At 51.9% G+C, this 24,580-nt stretch overlaps 2 protein-coding genes across 3 annotated transcripts in view; one reads left to right on the forward strand and one right to left on the reverse strand.

Moving 5' to 3' along the window:
- Positions 1 to 3,602, forward strand: part of ARL2BP (ADP ribosylation factor like GTPase 2 binding protein) — a 19,808-nt gene extending 16,206 nt beyond the window's left edge. Inside the window, exon 7 of one of the 2 annotated variants that reach the window (XR_004270537.1) lies at positions 2,893 to 2,941. Coding sequence is in view for 1 of the 2 variants with exons in the window: in XM_032283969.1 (XP_032139860.1) it covers positions 2,893 to 3,009 (117 nt within the window). In the remaining variant the exon portion in view is untranslated. Of the gene's footprint in view, positions 1 to 2,892 lie in introns of both variants that reach the window. The other variant, XM_032283969.1, reaches the window with a different exon arrangement.
- The window catches only part of PLLP (plasmolipin), a 26,547-nt gene extending 4,910 nt beyond the window's left edge, over positions 1 to 21,637 (reverse strand). The window contains exons 1-2 of the mRNA XM_032283972.1: positions 21,064 to 21,637; positions 1,972 to 2,145 (exon numbers count right to left, since the gene is read on the reverse strand). Of these exons, the coding sequence (XP_032139863.1) occupies positions 1,972 to 2,145; positions 21,064 to 21,198 (309 nt within the window). The 5' untranslated portion in view covers positions 21,199 to 21,637. The remainder of the gene's footprint in view (positions 1 to 1,971; positions 2,146 to 21,063) is intronic.
- Between the last annotated feature and the right edge of the window lie 2,943 nt (positions 21,638 to 24,580).

Here is a 24,580-nt window from a genome sequence, read left to right on the forward strand (position 1 = left end):
CCGCCTCTTTTTTTTTTTTTTTGACTCTGTCTCGGAAAAAAAAAAAATCTTAAGATATCAAAAGATGTTGTGCCAAGGGGCTGCATTCCCACTAGCAACAGATGAAGTGAGTAGAGAGGCAGCTCGCGATGGGCAGATGGGTGCTGGGTTCTCCAGGGTCCTTCCTGACCCAATTCACTCACACATCTTGCCTGGATCCAGTAGGGGTCTGTAGCCCCCATGCCAGAAAATCCCAAGTTGGCCATGCTAATCCAGCCTTCTCTCAATGCAGTTAAACGCTCTTTGCCCCATTTGTGGAGGGTCCAGAAGCACAAGAAACAGTGCCCTGCCGTCGTGGCAGAGGGAGCCTCCTTCCACTGACGGCCAAGGCTGGAGCCCCAAGTCTGCATCTAAAAGACACACAGGCTTTTATCTCCGGAGATTTCTCTCTTAGAGGCTCCTGGGACATGAGGGAGGGGGTGGACCCTGGGCCCGGAAGTCAGGCCGCCACCTCCTCGCCCCCAAATCTTCCCTGCAAGCCCAGCGACCCCTGCAAACGCTGCCTGTTTCTGCCAGGGATGTGGAGATCTAACAAACCCATTCTGTCTTGAGGATGACTCACGTTTCCTCGGTTTAAAAAGTCATTGAATTCCAAACAATGCCGCCTAGTCCCAGCCTTGCTTGTCTTACAATCATGTGCCTCACTTGCCTCTCTTCTCATTGAAAGCCTCAGACCCCAGCTGCAGGGGTTTTCCGGGTCAGAGGGAAAAAAAAAAAAAAAAAAAAAAAACAGCAGCTTTCTGTGCGTCTGGCCAGGGTACTTCCCATGTCCGCTCTCAGCCCTGTGTCCTGGGGCAAACCTGGGATGCCTGGCTGAGAGGGGACAGGCTGGGAGACCGGGCCTCAGAGCCTCACCTGGAGGCAGCCGAGTGCCTGAGCTTGTCCTGCACTCTTGAAACCCTGGCCTGGGCAACTTCCGACAGTTCGCCCCAGCCTCCAGCCACAGGGCTGCCTGCCTGGTCCCAGGTAGTCTCACAAACCCACAGAACATAGGCACAAATTCTGACCACCCCCAAAGGGAATTTTTTTTTTTTTTTTTTTTTTGAGACAGATTCCCACTCTGTCGCCCAGGCTGGAGTGCAATGGCACAATCTCGGCTCACTGCAATCTCCGCCTCCCAGATGCAAGCGATGCTCCTGTCTCAGCCTCCCAAGTAGCTGGGACTACAGTCGTGCACCACCACACCTGGCTAATTTTTGTATTTTTAGTAGAGATGAGGTTTGACCATATTGGTCAAGCTGGTCTCAAACTCCTGACATCAGGTGATCCACCTGACTTGGCCTCCCAAAATGCTGCGATTACAGGCATGAGCCATCACGTCTGGCCGGGAAAAATATTTTTAAGATTCCAAATGGCCTGTTATAAATCCACTCAACTGCCCCTCACTTCTACTCCCCTCCTGGGACAAGGTCGAGCCTGTGTCTTTCCTGGCTCATGGTTCTCAGAAAAGCAGGCCACCTAGGCTGAGTGTGGTGGCTCACTCCTGTAATCCCAGCACTTTGGGAGGCTGAAGTAGAACTGATTGAGCCCAGTAGAACTAGTTGGGAGGCTGGGCAATAAAGCAAGACCCCTCCTCTACAAAAAAAAAAAAAAAATAACAAAAATTAGCAGGGCATGGTGGCATGTGCCTGTAGTCCTAGCTATTGGAGAGGCTGAGATGGGAGGATCCCTGAGCTGAGGGGTTCACGGCTGCAGTGAGCCATTATCGAGCCACTGCACCGTAGCCTGTACATAGTGAGACACTGTCTTGAAGGAAAAAAAAGAAAGAAAAACTGGACCCCTGAACCATCAGTCTTCACCTCCACCCCTGGCTCTGCAGACCAGCTTAGGTCAGTGAGGACGTCAGGCAACCCCCCGCTCCCTGCCACTTCTTTCAGGGAAAGTCACAGTGGTGCTGTCATAACCACTTCCAGTACCCTCACCCAGACTCACCACCAGTGGCCAGGGCACCATGTACAACTTCATGTGCAGCTGAAACAGGTAGAGGATGAAGAAGACGATTGTCACCAGCCAGAGGAAGACAGCGACGAACATCACCCAGCCATAGGCCGGGTACAGGTGGTATGGGGTGTCTGCAATCAGGGCCCACACCAGCAACCCCAGCACCTAGGAGGGTCAGACAGGGCAGAGTCGGTCAGGGATGTGGTTTCATTTCTCATCTAGCTAAGAAATACTGGCCAGGTACAGTGGCTCACGCCTGTAACGTCAGTACTTTGGGAGGCCAAGGCGTGATAATTGCTTGAGGCCAGGAGTTCAAGACCAGCCTGGGCAACAAAGCAAGTCCCTATTTCTACAAAAAAAAATTAAGGTCTGGTGCAGTGGCTCATGCCTGTAATCCCAGCAGTTTGGGAGGCCCAGGTGGGCAGATCACCTGAGATCAGGAGTTCGAGGCTGTCCCGGCCGAGATGGTGAAACCCCATCTCTACTAAAAATATAAAAGTTAGCTGGGTGTGGTGATGCATGGCTGTAATCCCAGCTACTTGGGAGGCTGAGGCAGGAGAATTGCTTGAATCTGGGAGGTGAAAGTTGCGGTGAGCCGAGATAGCACCACTGCACTCCAGCCTGGGCAACAAAAGTGAAACTCCATCTCAAAAATAATAATTTAAATAATTAGCCAGGTATGGTGCTGTGCACCTGTCGTCCCAGCTAGTTAGAAGGCTGAAGCAGGAGGATCATATGGGCCCAGGAATTAGAAGCTGCAGTGAGCTATGATCGTGCCACTGCACGCCAACCTCTGAGACAGAGTGAAACTGTCTCAAAAGATAGAAAAAATTTTAAAAAGAAATGCTGATTTGGCTCCTGCGGTATACCACTGTGCTGGGGCCCTGACCTGCACGCTTACACCTCTTCCAGGTCTCAGCTGAGATGTCAGGTGGTCCAGGACACCCCCATGCAGCCAGCCTGCATCCCGGAGCCCTCTTCAGCGCTCACAGGGGCCCCCCCTCAGGCACCCACCATCCAGGGCCATAATCGTTCCCTTCCCCAGACTGCGAGCTCTGCGAGGGCAGGGCTGTGGCTGTCACAGCTGCGTCCCCACACACAGCACGGGACCTGGGCCCTGCCAGGGGCTCAGTTAAAGCTGCTGAAAGGAAGATCAAGTCACCAGAGCCCCAGAGGCAGGAAAACAACAGCCCTGTGTCCTCCCTCCCAGCTGGGCCCAGCAGAGAACGTCACAAGGGCCTCTGGGTGACCTCATGTCTGACACCCCACGTCTCTGGCTCTCCCAGATGCCCTTCTATACAGGTGTTGCCATCTCACAGGAAACTGGGCCTCTGAGAAGCCAAGGGGCCTGCATGTCACACCGTTCCCACGTGGCAGGATGAGCCCAAGCATCCCAGCAGAGCGTGGGTAGTGGGTAACAGCACGGACTCTGGAACCCAACTGCCTGGCTTCAACCCCGGCTCTCCTTACCAGCTGTAAGGTTATGCACTTGGCCTTGGACAAGGGCATAAACACCCTGCGCTTTGGTCACCTTGCTTATCAAAGAGTATAATGACCATTCCTACCTCACAGGGCTGCTGTGAGGACCTACAAGTTCATGCACATAAATGATTGCAACAGAAGTGGTTTTTTAATTATTACTCTTCTAGGAGTCCAAGGTGGACTGCACAGGCCCCAACTCTTGCAGCCATAGAGAATCCTCTGAGGGCAGGTTTGTCAGCTCACCAGCAGACTGTCTCGGGGTGCAGCCCAGCAAAGGGCCAGCTGAAGCAGGGACCAGCGAGCTCGTGGAGGCCCCTAGAGGCACCTCGCATGTGGCCGTCCTGGGCCTCCCCAGCCCCTCCTACCCCTTGCTGGCGGAGACGCTCTAGGTTGGAGTATCCTCCCTTCTCCATGAAGGCAATCTCAGGTATCCCTAGCCATGGAGGGGACATAAGGGTCTAGCTTCGGAGAAAGGCTCTGTGGCCAATCAAGACACACAGAGGTGTCCTCTTTTTCCCCTGGTCAGCACCTAGGTACATGGCCCCAAGGCTGCACAGTGACCTTAACACCAGCCCAAAAACAAATCAGTGGGATCAGAGGAGCGGCTGGAGCAGGACCCGCCTCTGGCTGCCAGGCTTTACAGAGAGAAAGTCCTCCTGGCCATTCCCAGCAGCCGAGGGGCTGCCACCAGCGCCCAGAGTGCCTGAGGGCCCGGGACCAGAGCACAGCCAGAGCTGGGTGCCTGTTGGGCACCCCACCCCAAGGCACCCCCTCTGAGGACCAGAAGGGAAGCTTCTGCGTATCCGGATCCCTCCAGACGCAGAGACAAGACTGCGGGCCTGTAGCTGAGCTACAGGGAGACCCTCGGCCCTCACAATCCTCCTCCCTCTGACTCCTCACCAACCCCCAGGGGTCTGGCTCAGAAAGGGTGTGGCCCAATGGGGAAGTGGCAGGTGGGGCCCTCGGCTTGGAAGTCAAAGGCTGTGTGGCTGGGTGAGGCTGAGCGAGCACCTTCCCTGCTCTCCCAGGAAGATTCTGGCCTTTGTTCATCGCTTATCACCAGTGCCCAACACATAATTTACACTAAATACACAATGTGCTTAGGAACTAACAATCCTATTTCTCCACCCATGACAGAGATCAGAACCCTGCCCTGCACAGGTGCTGTGTATTAAAAGAGGAAGTGGGGGGCTGGGTGCAGTGGCTCATGCCTGTAATCCCAGCATTTTGGGAGGCCAAGGCTGGAGGACTGCTTGAGCCCAGGCCTTCAAGACCCCAGCCTGGGCAATATACAGGAAGCCTGTCTCTACCAAATAATTTAAAAATTAGCCAGGTGTGGTGGTGGTGTGCCTGTGGTCCCATCTACTCAGGAGGCTGAGGAGGGAGGATCGCTTGAACTTGGGAGGTTGAGGCTACAGTGAGCCATGATTGTGCCACTGCACTCCAGCCTGAACAAAAGCAAGACCCTGTCTCAAAATCAACTAAAATAAATAAAATTAAAATTAAGAAAAATTAAATTAACAAAATAAAATAAGAAGCAGGTGTCCATCTGTGAACTGGCCCTGGTCTTGCCTCCCCCCAACCCAAGTAAAGGGATCGGCCCAAAGTGGGAGGCCCAGGGAAGGGTCCCTCTCTCCAGGGCTTGGCACCTGCTTTCCCCACACTGGGATGGAGCTCCAGGGAACCCCCATACGCACACACATGCAGCAACCTGCCAGCCTCTGCTGCTCATCAGCACTCTCCTTTCATTGCCAAAAGCAGGCCGGGTGGGGGGTGGGGGGCAAGGAAGCCAGGGCAGAGCCACAGGGCCTTGCCCACTGTAACACACCAAGCTGGGGGCAGAGCCAGGGCAGGACCTGTGTGTGGACCCAGGGCAGGATGTCTCAGAACAATACTCTGCCAGAAACAGCCACACCCGGCGAGGCCAGGGGAGGTCAGTGTTCTGAGGGAGAAGAAACACTTCAGGCAGCACACTCCCAAACCTTCTCCAGGTGAGAACTGGGCATGTCCAGGATAAACAATTAGTTTTTCATTTAAAGCCAATTCCTTATGGGCCTCCACTGCCATTATGCGGTTTGCTTCCAACTAACTAAAAGGAAGTCAGAAAATGCAATGAACCAAAAATCCACAAAAGACCAATTCAGGTTTCTAATACAGTATGCCTATCAATCACCTGTCCTGTGACTCACAGCCTAGGACACAATGACCACTCAATGCCCTCCTGCTCTGCGCCAGACACGACTGACTCCTCCATCACCAGACCCACCCCAAATGTTCTATTTGTTAACCTCATCTTCCAAATGGAAGCTCAGGAGGAGATGTCCCTGTGGTCACTGTGGGTAAAGGACAGGGCTGGAGGCTGGGCTTGGTGGCACATGCCTGTAATCCCAGCACTTTGGGAGGCTGAGGTGGGTGGATCACTTGAGCTCAAGAGTTCAAGACCAGCCTGGACAACATGGGGAAACCCGATCTCTATCAAAAATACAAAATTTAGCTGGGCATAGTGGCATATGCCTGTGGTCCTAACTTGGGAGGCTGAGGTGGGAGGATCAATGGAGCCTGGGAAGTCAAGGCTGCAGTGAGCCATGACTGCACTACCGTACTCCAGCCTGAGTGACAGAGAACCTGTCTCAAAAAATAAATAAAAATTTTGGCAGGGTGCGGTGGCTCACGCCTGTAATCCCAGCACTTTGGGAGGCTAAGGTGGATGGATCACGAGGTCAGGAGATCGAGACCATCTGGCCAACATGGTGAAATCTGTCTCTACTAAAATACAAAAAAAAAAAAAAAAAAGAAAGAAATTAGCCGGGCATGGTGGCGTGTGCCTGTGGTTCCAGCTACTCAGGAACTACACTCAGGGAAATCACTTGAACCCAGGAGGCGGAGGTTGCAGTGAGCTGAGATCACGTGCCACTGTACTCCAGCCTGACGACAAAGCAAGGCTCCTCCACAAAAAGAAAAAAAAAAGGTTTTTTTAAAGGATAGGGAAGGATAGGAACCCAGATCTGTGTGTCCCTGGAACCTGTGCTACTATGAGTTATTTAATGAAGTGTAAAAATGAGGACACTTCAGCTGGCTTCAAGAGCAAGGCTGGGCTGGGCACCCAGGCTCCCCCAGCCCCTGCTCTGCCCTGTGCCGTGCTCCACCCCACCCCTGGTTTCCAAATCAGAGTCCAGTTGATGAAGCCAATGATAAGCAGTGGGAATTTCTGGCGTTCCTTCTCGCTGGGCTGCCTGGCTCTGCGCCTGGGGAGCCGCCTCGGTTTCTGCCCTAGAACAAGGAAGGTCCATTCCTGCATTTGAACCAGACAGACTGGTTTCTCTTGGTCCCTGAGATCCCCGACCAGTTCCCCTAGAGAGACCCTGCTCAGGACTGGGCACCTAGCATACACCTCACTGTGGGCGTCTCTGTGGTTCACACATTTAAGAAATGTCTATGGAGAAGAGAGAGGAGGAGGAGGAGGGGCAACAGGGTAACGGTTGCAATTCTGGATAAGGGGCCAAGAAAGATCTCACTGGCAAGGTGATGATGAACAAAGACCTAGGGAGGAGAGGGAGGGCAGGGAGGTTGCCACGTGGGCATCTGGGAACAGAACTCTGCCTTCACCCCTGGCCTGTGGGTCTCTCTTGCTTATGTTATCTGTCCTGCGTTTCTCTGGAGGTGTCTACACGAACAGCTCCCTGTCTCCTACACACAGCCAAACCGCATCCTTTCCTCCTTCCCAGCTCTCTGAGATCCGGCAGGTAAACAAAGGGAACTGTCTGGAAATCTCAAGGGCATGGGGCCTTTTATTTTTCTTTTCTCAAAACCTGAAGAATTTGGATTAAGAACTTTTACATATATATATATATATATGAATACTGCAGCGTCAAAAAGGACCTTTGCATGTTCAAAGACTTTCCAAACAACAGGGCAATAGAGAGATGGTCTTTGTTAAAGGCACCTGCAGGATCAGAGAGGCGAATCATCACAAACGCCAACCAAGAGGCACTCCTTGCTCCAGTGTAACCCTGTTATTACCGTTTTCCCAGAAGCTGCCAACACTGATGGCCACACAGGCCAGGTTCCTGCAGGGGGCATGCCTTTCACTGACTCTTTGAGGGAAGTTTTTCCTCGTCTCTTGTGGTTTGCAATGCCTTCCCCAAAATATGTTCAAGTTCTAACCCCTAGTACATGGGAATGTGGCTTTATTTGAAAACAGGGTCTGGCCAGGCACAGTGGCTCACACCTGTAATCCCAGCAGTGTGGGAGGCCAAGGTGGGTGGGTCACTTGAGGCCAGGAGTCTGAGACCAGCCTGGCCAATATGGAGAAAACTGTCTTTACTAAAAATATAGCCAGGTGTGGTGGCATGTGCCTATAGTCCCAGTTACTCAGGAGGCTGAGGCAGGAGAATCACTTGAACCCAGGAGGCGGAGGTTGCAGTGAACTGAGATCACACCACTGCACTCCAACCTGGGTGACAGAGTGGGACTCCGGTGGCTCATGCTTGTAATCCCAGCACAGCACTTTGGGAGGCTGAGGTGGGTGACCTCACCTGAGGTCAAGAGTTTCAGACCAGCCTGAGCAACATGGACAAACCCCGTCTCTACTAAAAATACAAAGAAATTAGCCAGGTGTGGTGGCACGTGCCTGTAATCCCAGCTATTCAGGAGGCTGAGGCTGGAGAATCTCTTGAACCCAGGAGACAGAGATTTTAGTGAGCCACAATCATGCCACTGCACTCCAGCCTGGGCGACAAGAGCAAAACTCTGTCTCAAAAAAAAAAAAAAGAAAGAAAAGAAAGAAAGAAAAGAAAACAGAGTGTTTGCAGACATGCTCAAGTTAAGGCGCGTTATATTGGATTGGAGGCATCTCTAATCCAATGACCAGTGTCCTTGTAAGAGAAATGTGGACACAAAGACCACAGAGGGAGACCACTGTGTGAAGACAGAGGCAGAGATGAGAGTGATGCATTTGTAAGTCAAGGCTTGCCAGCAGCCACCAGCAGCCAGGAGAGGGGCATGGGACAGGCTCTCCCTCAGAGCCCCAGAAGAAAGCAACCCTGCCAACACCTTGACTTCAGGAACTGTGACAATACATTTCTGACACCCAGTTTGTGGAACTTTGTTATGGCAGCCGCAGGAAATGAACAGGTTTTTCTCAGCTGCTCTCTCAATCTGTAGATAGGTATCATGACCTGTTCACCTGAGTGATGCTGGCTGGCATCGGTTCTGTTGGGGGGGTGGCCTATCAACTCCCTGAGTTCAAGCTCTGGCCCTGCCAATTTAACTAGCTGTGTGGCCTCAGGTAAGTGGCTTGACCTCTCTGTGCCTTTGTCTTCATCTTCCTTCATCTTCGAAACGTGTCTGCCACCTAGGGTGGTTTTGTTTTTGAGACAGGGTCTCACTTTGTTGACCAGGCTGGAGTGAAAGTCCCGACCTCCTGGGCTCAAGCAATCCTCCCACCTCAGCCTTCCGAGTAGCTAGGACTACAGACGTGCACCACAACACCTAGCTATTTTTTATTTTGTAGAGATGGGGTCTCCCTATGTTGCCTGGGCTAGTCTAGAACTCCTAGGCTCAACCAATCCTCCTGCCTGGGCCCTAGGGTGGTTTTGAACAAGGTACTTAGACCGGCAACCAGCATAGGCTTAATATTCGACATGGCCAGGTGTCATGATCACCCCGAGGGGTTAAGAACGTGGGTTTTCGGCTGGGTGCCGTGGCTCACCCTTATAATCCTAGCACTTTGGGAGTCCAAGGCGGGCAGATCATGAGCTCAGGAGTTCGAGACTAGCCTGGCCAACACAGTGAAACCCCATCTCTACTAAAAATACAAAAATTAGCTGGGGGTGGTAGCAGGCATGTGTAGTCCCAGCTACTTGGGAGGCTGAGGCAGGAGAATCGCTTGAACCCAGGAGGCGGAGGTTGCAGTGAGCCAAGATCGCACCACAGCACTCCAGCCTGGGTGACAGAGAGAGACTCCATCTCAAGAAAAAAAAAAAAAAGAACGTAGGTTTTCGAGTCAGTGCCCTGGGCCTACTTTCCTGTGTTTGTCATAGCGTGTGTGTCTCCTTGGGAGTGTGAGGCCTCACTGAGAGAATGAATATCTACATTCAAGCACCAGGCACAGCCCTGGCACAGATAAGGACCCACGCCAGTGCCAGCCCCACCCACCTGACAGATACTGCAGTGCTGCTGCCACAGGAGGCCCCGGAAATCCAGCCCAGCCCTCCGACCTCCCTTGGAGCCGCACTTCCTCAGCTCCTCATGGGCTGAGAGACCTTGGGCAGACTCCTGCACGCCCTGAGACCCCCGTCTTCCCCCTGGCACAATGGGGGCAGGGACATTTGACCTGCTGTTCTCTGAAATTCCCTGTGGCCCGAGGTCAGCACTCCTGAAGATGGGCCTCCTTCAGGGGCTCTAAAGGAAGAGATTCCATTAACCCTATGGGCACTGAGCTAACTGTCACGCAGAGACAGTCACCCCAGCTCTTTTCACCCTCCTCACTTCCGGGGCACCGTCAGACCTTTATGGGCTCGCTGTGTGGCCTTGGGAGAGTCACCTAATCTTTCTGGTCTGTTTCTTCAGATGACAAGTGAGGGAACTGGGGTAAAGGGGACACTAGGGAGACATTTGGTCACCTCACAGGTGTGTCATGCAGATGAAACCACGTGAAAGAAAACATTAAAAGCCATAGCAGTTGTGAGCAGTGGCGAAGGCTGTGAGACAGTTCAGGGCTCGGGCGGGGGAAATCCCAGAGGGAGGAGCGTGAAGCAGGAAGGCAGCCCCGGCCTGGAGGACTCCAGAGATCAAGCTCAGCAGCTGCCAGGGCCGGCAGGACACAGGAATGCCTACAGTGGGTTGGGGCGGCGGGCAGGGGGTATCTCTGGGGTGGCTGCTGGGCATGCAGGCCTCGGGTAACCAAAGTTTCTAATTTTTCAAGAGACACTAGAAATCTGGATTTTATGTGGAAATCAGCTATTTTTATTTATTTGTTTTTTAGATGGAGTCTCACTTTGTTGCCCAGGCTGGAGTGCAGTGGCGCGATCTCGGCTCACTGCAACCTCTGCCTCAGCCTCCCAAGTAGCTGAGATTATAGGTGCATGCCACCACCATGCCTGGCTAATTTTTATATTTTTGGTAGACACAGCGTTTCACCATGTTGGCCAGGCTAGTCTCGAACTCCTGACCTCAGGTGATCCGTGTGCCTCAGCCTCCCAAAGTGCTGGGATTACAGGCACGAGCCACTGCACGTGGCCAAAATCAGCTTTGTAAACATGAGTGACTATACGAAAGGTTTTGGAAACAATGTGACAGCCTAAGGGGCCAAGGCAGCGAGTCCTTCCATGGCCCCTAAGTTCATCCACAGCCCCCTTTTCCAGCCCCTGAGTCCATCCCCAGCTCCCGAGTCCTTCCCCAGTCCCCGAGTCCACCCAGTGCCCCCGAGTCCATACACAGCTCCCAAGTCTATCCACAGCCCCCTTTTCCAGCCCCAAGTCCTTCCCCAGCTCCAGGCCTCTCTCTTCCCACTGCTCCATCCAGGAAACCCATGCCCAGGGCAGAAAAGTGAACCCTTCCTGAGGTCCCTCTCACTGGGGACACATCTGGGCAGGCCAAGGACACTCAGAACTCGGCCTGGCCAGGCTTGGCCCCCACCCCCGCCCTGGCCCTTGTCCCTACAGTGAAAGGGACTTTATGGGGACAAAAAGCCACCCATTGTGTCACACGAGACAAAGGGGCAGGGGACAGAGGCTCCCATTGCCTGAGCTGACCACGACACAGCCAAACACCACCCCCACCCTATGTGAGAGGGAGGGCTGGGAGAGGGCACCTTGGAATTCCCATGCTGTGCACTCCAGCATTCGAGGATCCTGGAGTCATCCTCGCTCTCCAGGAAGGTGAGAACAGACTCAGAACCCAGCCTCAGACCCACCAGACCTGAACAGCCCTAAGCTCCCTTTTGTCGTTGGAAAATAATGGGCATGTAAGTCACAAAATAGAGTCATTCAGTCTTTAAACTGTGCCAGGCGCTGTTCTAGGCCCTGGGAATGCAGCAGGAAGCTTGGCAGCCAGGGTCCCCACCCCAGGCCATGGCCCCCCCACCCCCACCTCCAGAGTGGGCCCTGCTTCCTGGGGCTATGGCAGGAGGACGACGCTGGAGGCGGGACCTCAGACCTGGTCCTCCTCCAGGGCGTTCATCATTTGGCCTGTTATTCCTGAGTCCTGGGTCTCGGAGCAGAGAGCGTGTCAATGTCAAAGGCAGGAGAGGTTGCAGCACACCTACCCTAGTGGGCCGCCCAAAGACCCCCAGCGAGTCCTGCGGCTCCCACGTGTACCTGCAGTCAAGGAGCCACTACCACCTCATCCTTGCTGTGGGGACTCCCCTTAGGGCTTCAGAAAAGTCTTCCCAGCCGGGCACAGTGGTTCATACCTGCAATGCCAGCACTTTGGGAGGCTGAGGTAGGAAGAATGCTTGAGCCCAGGAATTTGAGACCAGCCTGGGTAACATAAATAAGCAAGATTCCCATCTCAAGGCCAGGTGCGGTGGCTCAGGCCTATAATCCCAGCACTTTGGGAAGCCAAGGTGGACGGATCACAAGGTCAGGAGTTCCAGACCAGCCTGAATAACATGGTGAAGCCCCTGCTCTACTAAAATGCAAAAATTAGCTGGGCATGGTGATGTGCGCCTATAGTCCCAGCTACTCAGGAGGCTGAGGCAGGAGGATCGCTTGAACCTGGGAGGCGGCGTTTGCAGTGAGCCAAGATTGCGCCACTGCACTCCAGCCTGGGCAACAGAGTGAGACTCTGTCTCAAAAAACAAAACAAAACAAAAACAAAATTCCCAAGGCATAGTGGCACATGTCTGTGGTCCTAGCTACTTGGGAGACTGCGGCAGGAGGATTATGTGAGCCCAGGCGGTGAAGGCTACAGTGAGCCATGATCGCACTACTGCACTCCAGCCTGGGTGGCAGGGTGAGACCCTGTCTCACAAAAAATTGAGGGGGAGGGCAGTGCTCCCATCCTGCCACCCTCACACACAGTGGCAGACGTTAAAAAGCTTATCTGGTGTCTGACCTCGGCCCCAGTTAAAAGCTAGAACAATCCAGAAAAGGCCTGGGTCTGTTCCCTAGCAGCTCAGCCTTTGGGCCCGCCTGACCTTTGACCTGTCTCCCTGCCCGCAACTTCCTTAGAGACTCTGGGGTGCCCCCCTGGCCTCTCCCCACTGGACAAATAGGAGGGACCAACTCAGCCCAACAGCAAAGGGCCTGGCCTGGCTTCTGTCACAATCAAGGCTCAGCCCACTGGGCTGCCAAGAAAGACAGCCCCCACCACCACCCAGGTTCCCAATCACCATGGAGACCTGGGCAACCAGCAGCCACGGGATCCCTCAGACAACCTGAGTGGGAAATCAGGGCCCTGGTCCTCACCGAATTCTGCCACAAACAACTCACCAGCTGATAAGGAGTGACCAAATGCCTGTCCCTGCCAGGATAACAGCAACAGCCCAGGAGACTATCCCCGTCACCTGTCCTCCTTCCGTTCACAGATGGTTGGGAAGATTACCCAAAGTCCCTCAGCTATAACACTGAACTCAAGGCTATTGCTCCCTGCTGTGTGATCCTGGGAAACTGCCTTTCTCTCTCTGGGCCTGAGGACATTCAGGTGCCACCTTCATAGCTTTTGCCATATCCACAAACCTATACTATTTTTTATTTTTTAGCAATAGCATCTCACTCTGTTGCTCAGGTTGGACTCTAGTGGCGTGACCACAGCTCACTGCAGCCTTGAACTCCTGGCCTCAAGCGATCCTTCTTCCCAAGAGCTGGGACAGGTGCACACCACCACACTGGATAATTTCTTAATTTCTGTAGAGACAAGATATCGCTCTGTTGCCCAGGCTGGTCTTGAACTCCTGGGCTCAAGTGATCCTCTTGTTTCAGCTTCCCAAAGTGCTGGCATTACAGGTGTGAACCACCACACCTGGCCCTATTTTTTTTACTCAATATTTTCATTTATTTCAAAGTTTTAAATGTAATTTTATCTTTGAAAGATGTAATATAGGTTGAGCATGGTGGCTCATGCCTGTAATCCCAGCACTTTGGGAAGCCGAGGTGGGTGGATCACGAGGTCAGGAGTTTGAGCAGCCTGACTAACATGGTGAAACCCCGTCTCTACTAAAAATACAAAAATTAGCCAGGTGTGGTGGCACATGCCTGTGATCCCAGCTACTCAGGAGGCTGAGGCAGGAGAACTGCTTGAACCTGGGAGGTAGAAGTTGTGGTGAGCCGAGATCGCGCCATTGCACTCTGGCCTGGGCAACAAGAGCGAAACTCCATCTCAAAAAAAAAAAAAAAAAAAAAAAAGAAAGATGTAATATGTAGGACATGATAGGTAACCAAATAGCATATTCAGCATGTCTTCCATTTGATACTCAACTTCTTCTCCAGGGGAGCAGCCAAGAGTGGGTTTTGTTTGTTTGTTTGAGGCAGAATCTTGCACTGTCACCCAGGTTTGAGTGCAGTGGCACAATCTCAGCTCACTGCAACCTCTGCCTCCCAGGTTCAAATGATTCTCGTGCCTCAGCCTCCCGAATAGTTGGGACTACATGCACATGACACCATGCCAGGCTATTATTTGTATTTTTAGTAGAGAAGAGGTCTCATGATGTTGGCCAAGCTGGTCTCGAACTCCTGATCTCAGGTGATCTGCCCGCCTCAGCCTCCCAAAGTGCTGGGATTACAGTTGTGAACCACTCCACCTGGTTCAAGAGTGGTTTCTTATGTGTGTCTCCAGGGACTTCACACACACACACACACACACACACACACACACACACACATTTCAGATAAGTGTCTTTTATCTGTGTATTTCTTCCACACAAATGATAGCATGCTATAATTTTGCACCTTGCTTTTTTCACTTAAATATGTAGCCTGGAGATTGTCCATTATTACACAGAGCTGTTGCACTGTCTTCTTTGAGGAGTGGGGAGATATCTTTTTTTTGAGACGGAGCTTCACTCTTGTTACCCAGGCTGGAGTGCAATGATGCGATCTCAGCGTGAGCCACCGCGCCCGGCCGGGAGATATCTTTTTACTCACTACATCACAGCACAGATGTATCATAATTTATCTAAACAAGTCCTCATTGATGGACTTGTATATATCACATAAATAAGCTAATTTTAAAAGGAAACTTCAATCACTAGTAAGTAGGAAACCTGTATTATCTATCACAATAGAAGCTAACAATGTAACAAACATGTAACAATGTTAATACCTTCTAGACAGATACAACTGGAGTGAAAATCACTGGACTATGACTCAATTTCCAGAAACCAGAAAGAAAAAAGGAAGAGGAATGAAATAAAGAAATTCAGCCACTAAAAAACAAAAAATTTTGCATGGCAAAAAAAACCCAAAAAACAAAAGACACCATGGCGGGGGGGAGTGGAATACCCAGGAAAAGAAACAAATTAGGACAAAAATACTTGCAAATAATCCAGAGCTCCTAGCAATTATTAAGACAAAGACCAACAACAACTCAGTAGAATGAGCAAAGAATACAAACAGACAAGGACATACAAATGGTTCTTAAACATCTTTTAGAGCCTGGTGCGGTGGCTCACACTTATAATTTCAGCACTTTGGGAGGCCAAGGCAGGAGGATCGCTTGAGCCCAGGAGTTAGAGACCACCTGGGCAATAGAGTGAGACCATGTCTCTACCAAAAATTAGCTGGGCATGGTAAGAAGCACCTGTAGTCCCAGCTACTTGGCAGGCTGAGGTGGTAGGATGGCTTGAGCTCAGGAGGTCGCGGTGAGTACTGATGGTACCACTGCACTCCAGCCTGGGTGACAGGGTAAGATTCTTTCTCAAAAACAAACAGAAACCCAAACACATTTTTTTAAAAGGTCAACCTCATTGATAAGAGAAATGAAAAGAGGCTGGATGTAGTGGCTCATGTCTTTAATCTCAGCACTTTGGGAGATTGAGGCAGACGGATCACCTGAAGTCAGGACCTTGACACCAGCCTGGCCAACATGGCGAAATCCCATCTCTACTAAAAATACAAAAATTAGCCAGGCATGGCGGCGCACATCTGTAATCCCAGCTACTCAGGAGGGTGGGGCCAGAGAATCGCTTGAACCCGGGAGGCAGAGGTTGCAGTGAGCCAAGATCACACAGCTGTACTCCAGGCTGCATGACGGAGTGAGACTGTCTCAAAAAAAAAAAAAAAGAGAGAGGGAAAGAGAAATGAAAATACTACTACACTGGCCTATCATTTTGATCTAACAGATTGGGGCACATTCAGAAGTGTGTTAAATCACCATGTTGGGAGGCTGTGGGAACAGGCACATTCCAGGAGGCACGCTGTTCCGCTGTTCCGCTGTTCTGGGCAGGAGGGGTGTGACCTCTCCGGAAGGCGTTTGGCAATCTACATCACAATCCCAAATGCATCTACCCTCCCACCCAGTAGCCCCACTTCTGGAACTGTATCGCACAGATGCACTTGGTGGCATTTCTTGCAGCGGAGTGTCCAATAGCAAAGGAATGGAGAACCCAAAGTGTCTGTCAACAAAAGGGGTGACCACACAGTCATACCACAGCTGCATGATGGACTACTACTGAAACCGTAAGGAAAGAAGCAATTGCACTCTACACATAGAGACAAAAAGACTCCTAAGACTCATTCTTTAAGTGTAAAAGAAAAAGTGCAGAAGGATGCAGCTAGACTATATATCTGGTGGAGACTACATAAACTAGGGAGAGGTAGGAATCCAGAGCCACGTTCGCATCGATCTCCTTAAAGAAAGTCTTAAAATGGGATATAGGAAACAGAGTGGGCATGAAGGAGTCAACTCTAACCAAAAGGGAACAGATTTTTCACTGCACTTTTCCCAGTCTATTTTATTCTTGAGCATTGTAAATATATTACCTATTAAAGAAATTAGGGGCTGGGTGCAGTGGCTCATGCCTGTAATCCCAGCACTTTGGGAGGCCAAGGCAGGTGGATCACCTGAGGTCAAGAGTTCGAGACCAGCCTGGCCAACATGATGAAACCCCGTCTCCACTGTATCCCAGCTACTCGGGAGGCTGAGGCAGAATTGCTTGAACCCAGGAGGCAGAGGTTGCAGTGAGCCAAGATCACACCACTGCACTCCAGTCTGGATGACAGAGCAAGACTTTGTCAAAAAAGAAAGAGACAGAGGCAGAGAGAAAGAGAGAGAGAGAAAAAAAAGAAAAGAAAGGAGGAGGAAGAAAAAGGAAGAAAGTAGGTAAATAAAGGTATGAAAAACAGACACAGCTGGCTGTGTGCTGATATAGAATATCCGTAGGTATATTGCCGTGGGGGAAAAGCGTGGCTTGGCACATGCACAGAGAGCACCCATCTGTGGTTAAGTGAGGATATGGGTTTTATGTAGAACTATGCATCCGCTCACCCTGGAATGAGACACATGGCATGCGGTTGCCTGGGGTGAGGGCAGCTGTGGGGCGTGGTCAGTCAGGGATGAGAGAGATTACATTTTCATGATGACCCTTTCTACCATTTGAGTGCTTTGTCTTATGTCTGTGTACTTTTCTTCAAAGAATAAAACAATTCCATCAGTAAACAGCTAAATGAGCTGAGGCTACAGGGACACCATGGGTTACTCTACAACAGTTTACAAGGAAGGAAGATAAGTCTCAGAACATGAGTGGCGGGGCATGGTGGCTCATGCCTATAATCCCAGCACTTTGGGAGGCTGAGGCGTGATTGTTTGTGAGGAGCTCCCAAAGCCTTTTTACAATAAGTATAAAGTAGTACTGTTAGGTGCCCATTTCTTATTTTTTCAATCCTCCCCAAGCTGTGGGGAGAAGAATGATCTTATCTGGATTAACTGACAAGTAAACAGGCTCAGAGAGGGTGAGGAACTCGTCCAAGGTCGCACAGGATAAGGTGGCAAGCTGGGCCTTGCACTTTGATCTGGAAATCCAAAACCTGGCTCTAGCTATGTCTCCTGATCTTGTTTATTTTGGGGATGGGAGGTTCTAGAGTGCTTTGGAGAGGGAAAAGGGGCACTTCAGGAATGGAGACTCATCAGGGGCCAAGGCCATCAGGGAGGGCTTCCTGGCATTCAGAAGCAAGGAGGATCAGGACAGACCAGAGCTTATACAGAGGCCTGACAGTTAGTAGGCATCCTTGAGGCCCAGGACATGGAAGCTGTGCAAATGCCCTGTGGCAGTAAGGCCATTTGGTTTGACACCTCTGTCCTTCCATTTTGCCCCACCTCCTGGGATTGGGGGTGGCCACACAATTCCCACTTTGTGGGTGAATAACAGATCAAAAGCCTCACCTCACTGGGCAGGTGGCAGGGTGGCACATACTTGTAGTCTCAGCTACTTGGTTGGCTGAGGCGGAAGGATTGCTTGAGCCTAGGAGTTTGAGGCTGCACGTCACAGCACTCTAGCCTGGGTGACAGTGAGACCCCTACTTCAGGACACATTCTGACACTGAATGGAAAGTATAACTCCTCCAGGAATTGGGGGCCTTTCTACCCACCTTGTCTTCCTCCCACATACCAGGAACATTCATCAAATTCTGGGAAACAGACGGGTTTGATGAGGAGTTAGCTTCCATCTTCTCATTTATTTCCTGCTCCGTGCAGCCTTCTCTGATCCCTCTGGGAGAAGCACATCCTCTGGGCACCTCTCTCACTGACCAAGAGCCCCTGGAAAGTGGGCACTGGGCCCATGATCCCCACCTTTATAATGCCCTTTATAATGCCACTGCCTTTATAATGCCAGACCCTGGTCAGGTAGCAGCAAAGCCGCTCATGGTCATTAAGACCATGGGCCAGAAAAGTCAGAAAAATCACTCCTGTGGCGGACAGCTGTGAGATCTTGGGCAAAGAACTGACCTCTGAGCCTCAGTTTCCTCAACTGTAAAATGGGGCAGACTAAGGATCTAAGGCCCTTGGCAAACAGCCTGAGCCTAGTGCTGGCCTGATAGATGGGAGGTACCGTGGCTTCCCAGCAGATGGCGGTGCCTGTGTGGATGAACCCCCACATGCCCCATTTCAGACCCAGTGAAACTCTTGTTACCAGAGAAACAGCCCAGGATGCAGCTTCTCCAACAAGCAGATTTCTAAGGCACTAAAATGTGCAGGTCATTTTCAGAACTCTGATGGGAGACCCTCATCCTTCCCAAAGTCACTGCAGGTAGGGGGCAAAGAGAGCCCACTTCCTTCACACTCAGTCCCCAAGAGTCAAGAGACCCAAGTGCTAAGCTCCATGACAGGACTCCTGGCGAGTCCTTCTGGCCAGACCTCAATGTCTACATCTGTGTGATGGGACCCTGATGCTCAGAGCTGGACTGCTGAGCCCACAAGGGATGCCCCTCTACCCCCCTTTCCCCAATCAAGAACACAAGCCTTCTCTGGAAGAAGCTACCAAGACCCTTGCAGCCCACAGCATCCTCCTCTTACTCCCATTCCTTCCGTTGCCTCTATTGCCCCTATTGCTACTCTCTGCAGACTCGAACTCCCAGACACAAGGGGTTCTCCTACCTCAGCCTCCCAAGTAGCTGAGACCACAGGTGCATGCTACCATGCCTGGCTTTTTTTTTTTTTTTCTTCCTTTTTTTTTTTTTTTTTTTTTGTAGAGGCAGGGTCTCAATATGTTGTCCAGGCTGGTCTTGAACTTCTGGCCACAAGCGATCCTCCTGTCAGGGGTCAGCCTCAGGATCCAACTCACCAAGGATGGTGAGGGATCCCTCACAGGGATCTTGCCAGCCGTCATCCTCTGCCTAGCAAGATCTCTCCTCTGTTCTAAAACCTCTTATGGCCACCAACAGAGCCTACTCCCTACAGCTCACTGAGTTGACACAAGGCCCATGGCTTCTGTCCACACCAGAAACAAGTGCTTCAACTCCAGGATCACCAAACTGTTGGCTACTCCCTGCAAGTTAATTCAACTTTCTCATCACCACACCTTGGCTCACACTGTGCCCTGCCCTTGGAACACCCTTTTCCTGCCTGTCTCTGCCTCAGATTTCAGTGAAGTCTCTGCTCAGAAGCCACCTCCTCCAAGAAGCCTTCCTGATTGTGGAATTGCTGTCCTCCTCCTCTGCCCTTTTGTACCACTTCTCACACCACCTGCCTCTCCCCTGGTCAGCCCAGCAGCTGCTCCAGGCTGTGCCCCTCACAACCAGCCCAGAGCTGAACATTCCAGCAGTGGTGGGGTCAGTGGCTCTTCCCACCTGTAGAATTAAATGATTCCAGGAACCAGATTTCTTCCCTCAGAAGATAGAATCTTCTCTGCCCCAAAAGAGAAACAAACAAACTCTGGGAGAAGTGTTAAAAATGCAGATTTCTGGCTCTACTTCCTGAGATTCAAATTCCAATTGCACATTTTTTCCGGGGGTGGAGTCCAAGAACCTGCATTTTAAACAAACCCACCAGGAGATTCGGAGGCTGGGGAGGTGGCCCACAAAGAGAGATCTCAGAAATCCTGAAATGACATAGCACTGACCCAGGTGGAGGGGGCCCGCACCTGAGGAGGTCGGGAGAGGGACACTGGACCTCAGCACAGGGTCTGGCACCAAAGCAACCACCCTGCCCTCCAGCTTGGGCCTGGCAGCCCTGCTAGCACCCAGCAGTGACAGGGGAAAATGTCCACTTGCTGGATTGTAAAGGAAAATGAGTCCCGGCCCAACTCCAATTCCGCCTGGGTCCTCTGAGAATGTCAGGCCCTCAGCTGGTGGGGAAGCCTCCCTCAGGGGCACCCACCCAGCTTCCAGACCCTCAGAAAAGAGTGGCAGAGGAGGAAGCTAACACCCAGGTCTGTAGCTGGTGTGGGAGTGGAGGATGTTCCAAAGGGTCCGCCTCAGTTGGGGTCAGTACAGGGCTCTGGGAGAAGAAGAGGAGTCTTGCCCTCGGCTATCCACAAACCCCTCCTTCCAGCACAGGGCGAGCTATCTGGGCCCTGTGGAGCCGGCCAAACCTGCTGAAACCTGGCGGGTCACCCAGAGAAAACTAGAAGAGCCCGGCTCCCCCGCGGGAGCCCACAGGGTAGTGCCTGAGCGTACGTGTTGGGGGGTCGGATGTGTCCTCTCGATTAGTTGAGGAATGTTCCGGGGTTGCCGCCACGCAGAGCTGCTGGGAGCTGGACAGAAGGAGGTCAGAGAGTGGACTTTGCCTCAGGCTGGGTTCCCTAGAGGGCTGAGGGCATTGTCCTGGCAGAAAGAGGGGTGAGAAAGAGGGAGGAGGGAAGGGAAGGGTGGGAAAAGTTGGGGGGAGGGGCTGTGCGCAGTAACTATGGCTCAGGTGGAGGCTTCTCTGTGGCCGCTGGTAACCACCTTGGAGGGGACCCGATGGGGCACGGGCAGTGGACACTCTGAACAAGGTGACGCGCTCGCAGGGACGGCCACGCGGAAGGCTAGTGGTGAGAGGGTTGCAGGGTGAGCTTGGGGGCGTCCGTGCGGGAAGCGCCCCAGGGGTACGCGCAGCGCGTCGGTGCGCGTGTGAGCCCGGGTGGGGAGCGCAAGGTTTGCGAAGACGGAACGCAGCCCGGAGTCCCTCACCCACCCTGGCCGGACCGGGAGCCCCCGGCTAGCCTGCGGGCGCGCGCGCTCTCACCAGCTGCAGCAGCATGAGCGCCCCGAGGCGGGAGCGCACAAAGCCCAGGTCCGGGCGCAGCGCAGACACGGAGGCTCCGGCGCCCTGCGCGGGACTGCTGGTCCGCGTGCTCACTTTCGACGGGAACTCGGCCATGGCGGCTCCGCTTGTCTCCCGAGGTCGCTCCGGCCGCCGTCGCCGCCCCTCCAGCGGTGGGTGCCGGCTCCCGCGCCGCTCTTCGCCGAGGCTCCCGGTCCCGCGGCCGCTCCGGGCGCTGCAGGAGGCGTCCGGGCTGGGAGCCCAGGGCGCCAGGTGCGGCCGAGATCCCGGCCCCGCCCCTGCCGCCGGGCCCGCCCCCTTAACCCTTTGTTCGCCGCCACCCTTCCAGCAGCGACCAATTCGTGAGCAGCAGCGTCCACTCCCCGGACCAGCCTAGACCGCCGCGCCGGCCTCCCGCCGGGCAAGCCACCCGCTGGGAATTTCCCGGCACTCGCCCAGGCCGTGGTGGTTTCAGCGCCTGGGGATAAACTGGTAGTGGCCTTGCGAGGTGTGTGTGTGGCGGGGGGCGGCATTGCTCTCTCAGTTGCTTTCTGCGCGCTGTGCGCCCTCGGCCTAGACCCCGCGCAGCGACTCCTGAAGAGTCCCGGGGGAGCTGAGTGCAGTGGCTTCTGCCTCTGATCGCAGCACTTTGGGAGGCTAAGGTGGGAGCATAAATTCAGGCCAGGAGTTCGAGCCCAGCCTGGGTAACATAGTGAGACTCCTGGCTGTATTTTATAGAAAAGAGAGAAGAGAGTCCCGAGAGACCCAGCGTGGGGAAGGGGAGGGTCTGGGTAAGCGGTGGGTGGGCGGGAGAAGGAAGAGGTCCTTTTCTGCCTATTAATGCCGTTTTCACTTCTGAACACATTTTATACAACTTAGATGATCGCAGAGGCTCAGTTTCCTCGTCTATTATATAGAGATGAAGGGACCTTGCCTCACAGAGCGTTGTGGGGAATAAATGAAATATTGCCTAGAAAGCACCTGATAGCGTGAGGGAGGAGGGGTCACCCAGAAGGTGGGAGGTCATATCGAGGTTACAGTTTCATTACCACACATGCACCCTAAAATCCTCATGCACACACACACACACACACACACACACACACACACCTCGAGCCATAGAGGTTTGCACAGATAGGTCATTGATGCATTCACCAACCAATGTTTGCTGAGCACCTACTACATGCCAGGCCCTGTGGACACAGCAGGAAAAGAACTAGACCAGGCCTTCTTGAAGCCCACATTTTTTTTTTTTTCCCAAATACCCATACCTCAAGAAGAGCCACCTAAAAAAATTATTTTTAATTGACATGTAATATTAGGTTAGGGCAAAAGTTATTACGGTTTTTGCCTTTAAAAGTAATAGCAAAAACCGCAATTATTTTTGTTATCAACCTATAATTGTACCTAAATATGGGGTACCATGTGATGTTTTGGTACCTGTATACATTGCGTAAAAAATCAAATCTAGGTATTTAGCATATCCATCACCTCATACATTTATGGTTTCTTTGGGGTGAGAACATTCAAAATCCCCACTTCTAGCTACTGTATTTTGAAATATACAATATTGGGACCAGGCACCATGGCTCACGCCTGTAATCCCAGCACTTTGGGAGGCCAAGGAGGGCGGATTACATGAGGTCAGGAGTTCAAGACGAGCCTGGCTAACATGGTGAAACCCTGTTTCTACTGAAAATACCAAAGAGTAGCCGGGTGTGGTGGCTGGGTGCCTGTAATCCCAGCTACTTGGGAGGCTGAGGCAGGAAAATCGCTTGAACCCAGGAGGTGGAAGTTGGAGTGAGCTGAGATCGCGCCATTGCACTCCAGCTTGTGCAACAAGAGCAAAACTCCATCTAAAGAAAAAAAAAAAAAAAAACCACAACCAGAAATTTACTCTTCCATAGTTCTGGAGGCCAGAAGTCTGAAATCAGTTTTACTGAGCTAAAATATTTAAAAATTTGGGAAGAGCCAAAATCAGGTGTCTTACGGATCCTGCTTCCTTTGCAGGGTCTAGGGGAGGATTTCATCCTTGCTCTTCCAGCCGTGGTGGGGGCTGCTGGCATTCCTCAACTTGTGACTGCTTCACCCCTGTCCCTGCCTCCTAGGTCACATGGCCTCCTCCTCTTCTATGTGTATGAAATCTTTCTCTGCCTCTCTTATAAGGACACTTGTGATTGGGTTAGGGCCATCCAGATACGCCAGGATATTCTTCCCCAAATAAAGAATCTTAATTTGGGGCTGGGTGCGGTGGCTCATGCCTGTAAACCTAGCACTTTGGGAAACCAAGGCAGGAGGATGGGTTTGGCTCAGGAGTTTGAGACCAGCCTGGGCAACATAGCGAAATCCCATCTCAAAAAAAAAATTAGCCGAATGTGGTGGTACACACCTGTGGTTCTAGCTACTCAGGAGGCTGTGGCTACAGTGAGCCATATTTTTGCCTCTGCACTCCAGCCAGGGTGACAAAGCAAGACCCTGTCTCAAAAGAAAAAAAAAAAAGAAAAAGAATCTTAATGTAGTCACTTAATTCTGTAAAGACCTTTTTACTTTATAAGATAAAATGGACAGACTCCCAGGATTAGGATCTGTTGGGTTTGTGTGTTGGAGACAGGGTCTCACTCTGTTGCCCGGGCTGGAGTGCAGTGGTGCCATCTCGGCTCACTACAACCTCCACCTCCAGGATTCAAGCAGTCCTCCTGCCTCAGCCTCCTGAATAGCTGGGACCACAGGTCCTTGAGCCACCATGCCGACTAATTTTTGTATTTTTTGTAAAGACAAGGTTTCATCATGATGGCCAGGCTGGTCTCGAACTCGAGCTCAAGGCAACTTCCTGCATTGACTTCCCAAAGTGCTGGGATTACAGGCATGAGTCACTGATATATCTTTCAATGGCCATTATACAGCCTATCACAATGAAGGAGAAGGATTAACATTTTATTTTAAGGCCTGGAGAGTTTTAACCAGGTAAGAGACAAGCTCTGATGAACGCTTTGAAAATATCACTGACTTAACCCTTTACCCATTCAGTGGGATGTTCAATCCCCTCCTCTCAATGCACCTGGGACCCTTCCCTTATCCCAGCACCCACTTGCAGTAGGTACACTGGAAATGAGAAGTGCATCTTAGTAGCTGCAAAATTGTGACCCGGAGACCAGGCTCTCTGCAGACCAGCCCAAGTGCAGAACAAAGCTCGGGTGAGCCCTTCATTTTATTATGACACAGAAAACAAAAAGATGATTGTTTCTGAGGCAGATTCTAAAACAGTAGGGTGTTTTCGTTTTTGTTTTGGTTTGGATTGTGTGTGTGTGTGTGTGTGTGTGGTTTTTTTTTTGTTGTTGTTAATCCCACTTTCATTCCTTTCAAATGGCAGCAAGCAAGACTGAATCACTCCACTGTTTTTCACTTTGACATTTTCTTCCAAACCAACTTCACTCGCCTCCAGTCAGAAAAAGTGGGAAGGAACCTGTCCCCAGACTGGAACCAACTGCCCACCCACAGT

The sequence above is a fragment of the Sapajus apella genome, unplaced genomic scaffold (genome assembly GCF_009761245.1).
Source record: "Sapajus apella isolate SASKATOON/1434 unplaced genomic scaffold, GSC_monkey_1.0 scaffold15, whole genome shotgun sequence".
NCBI lineage: Eukaryota > Metazoa > Chordata > Mammalia > Primates > Cebidae > Sapajus > Sapajus apella.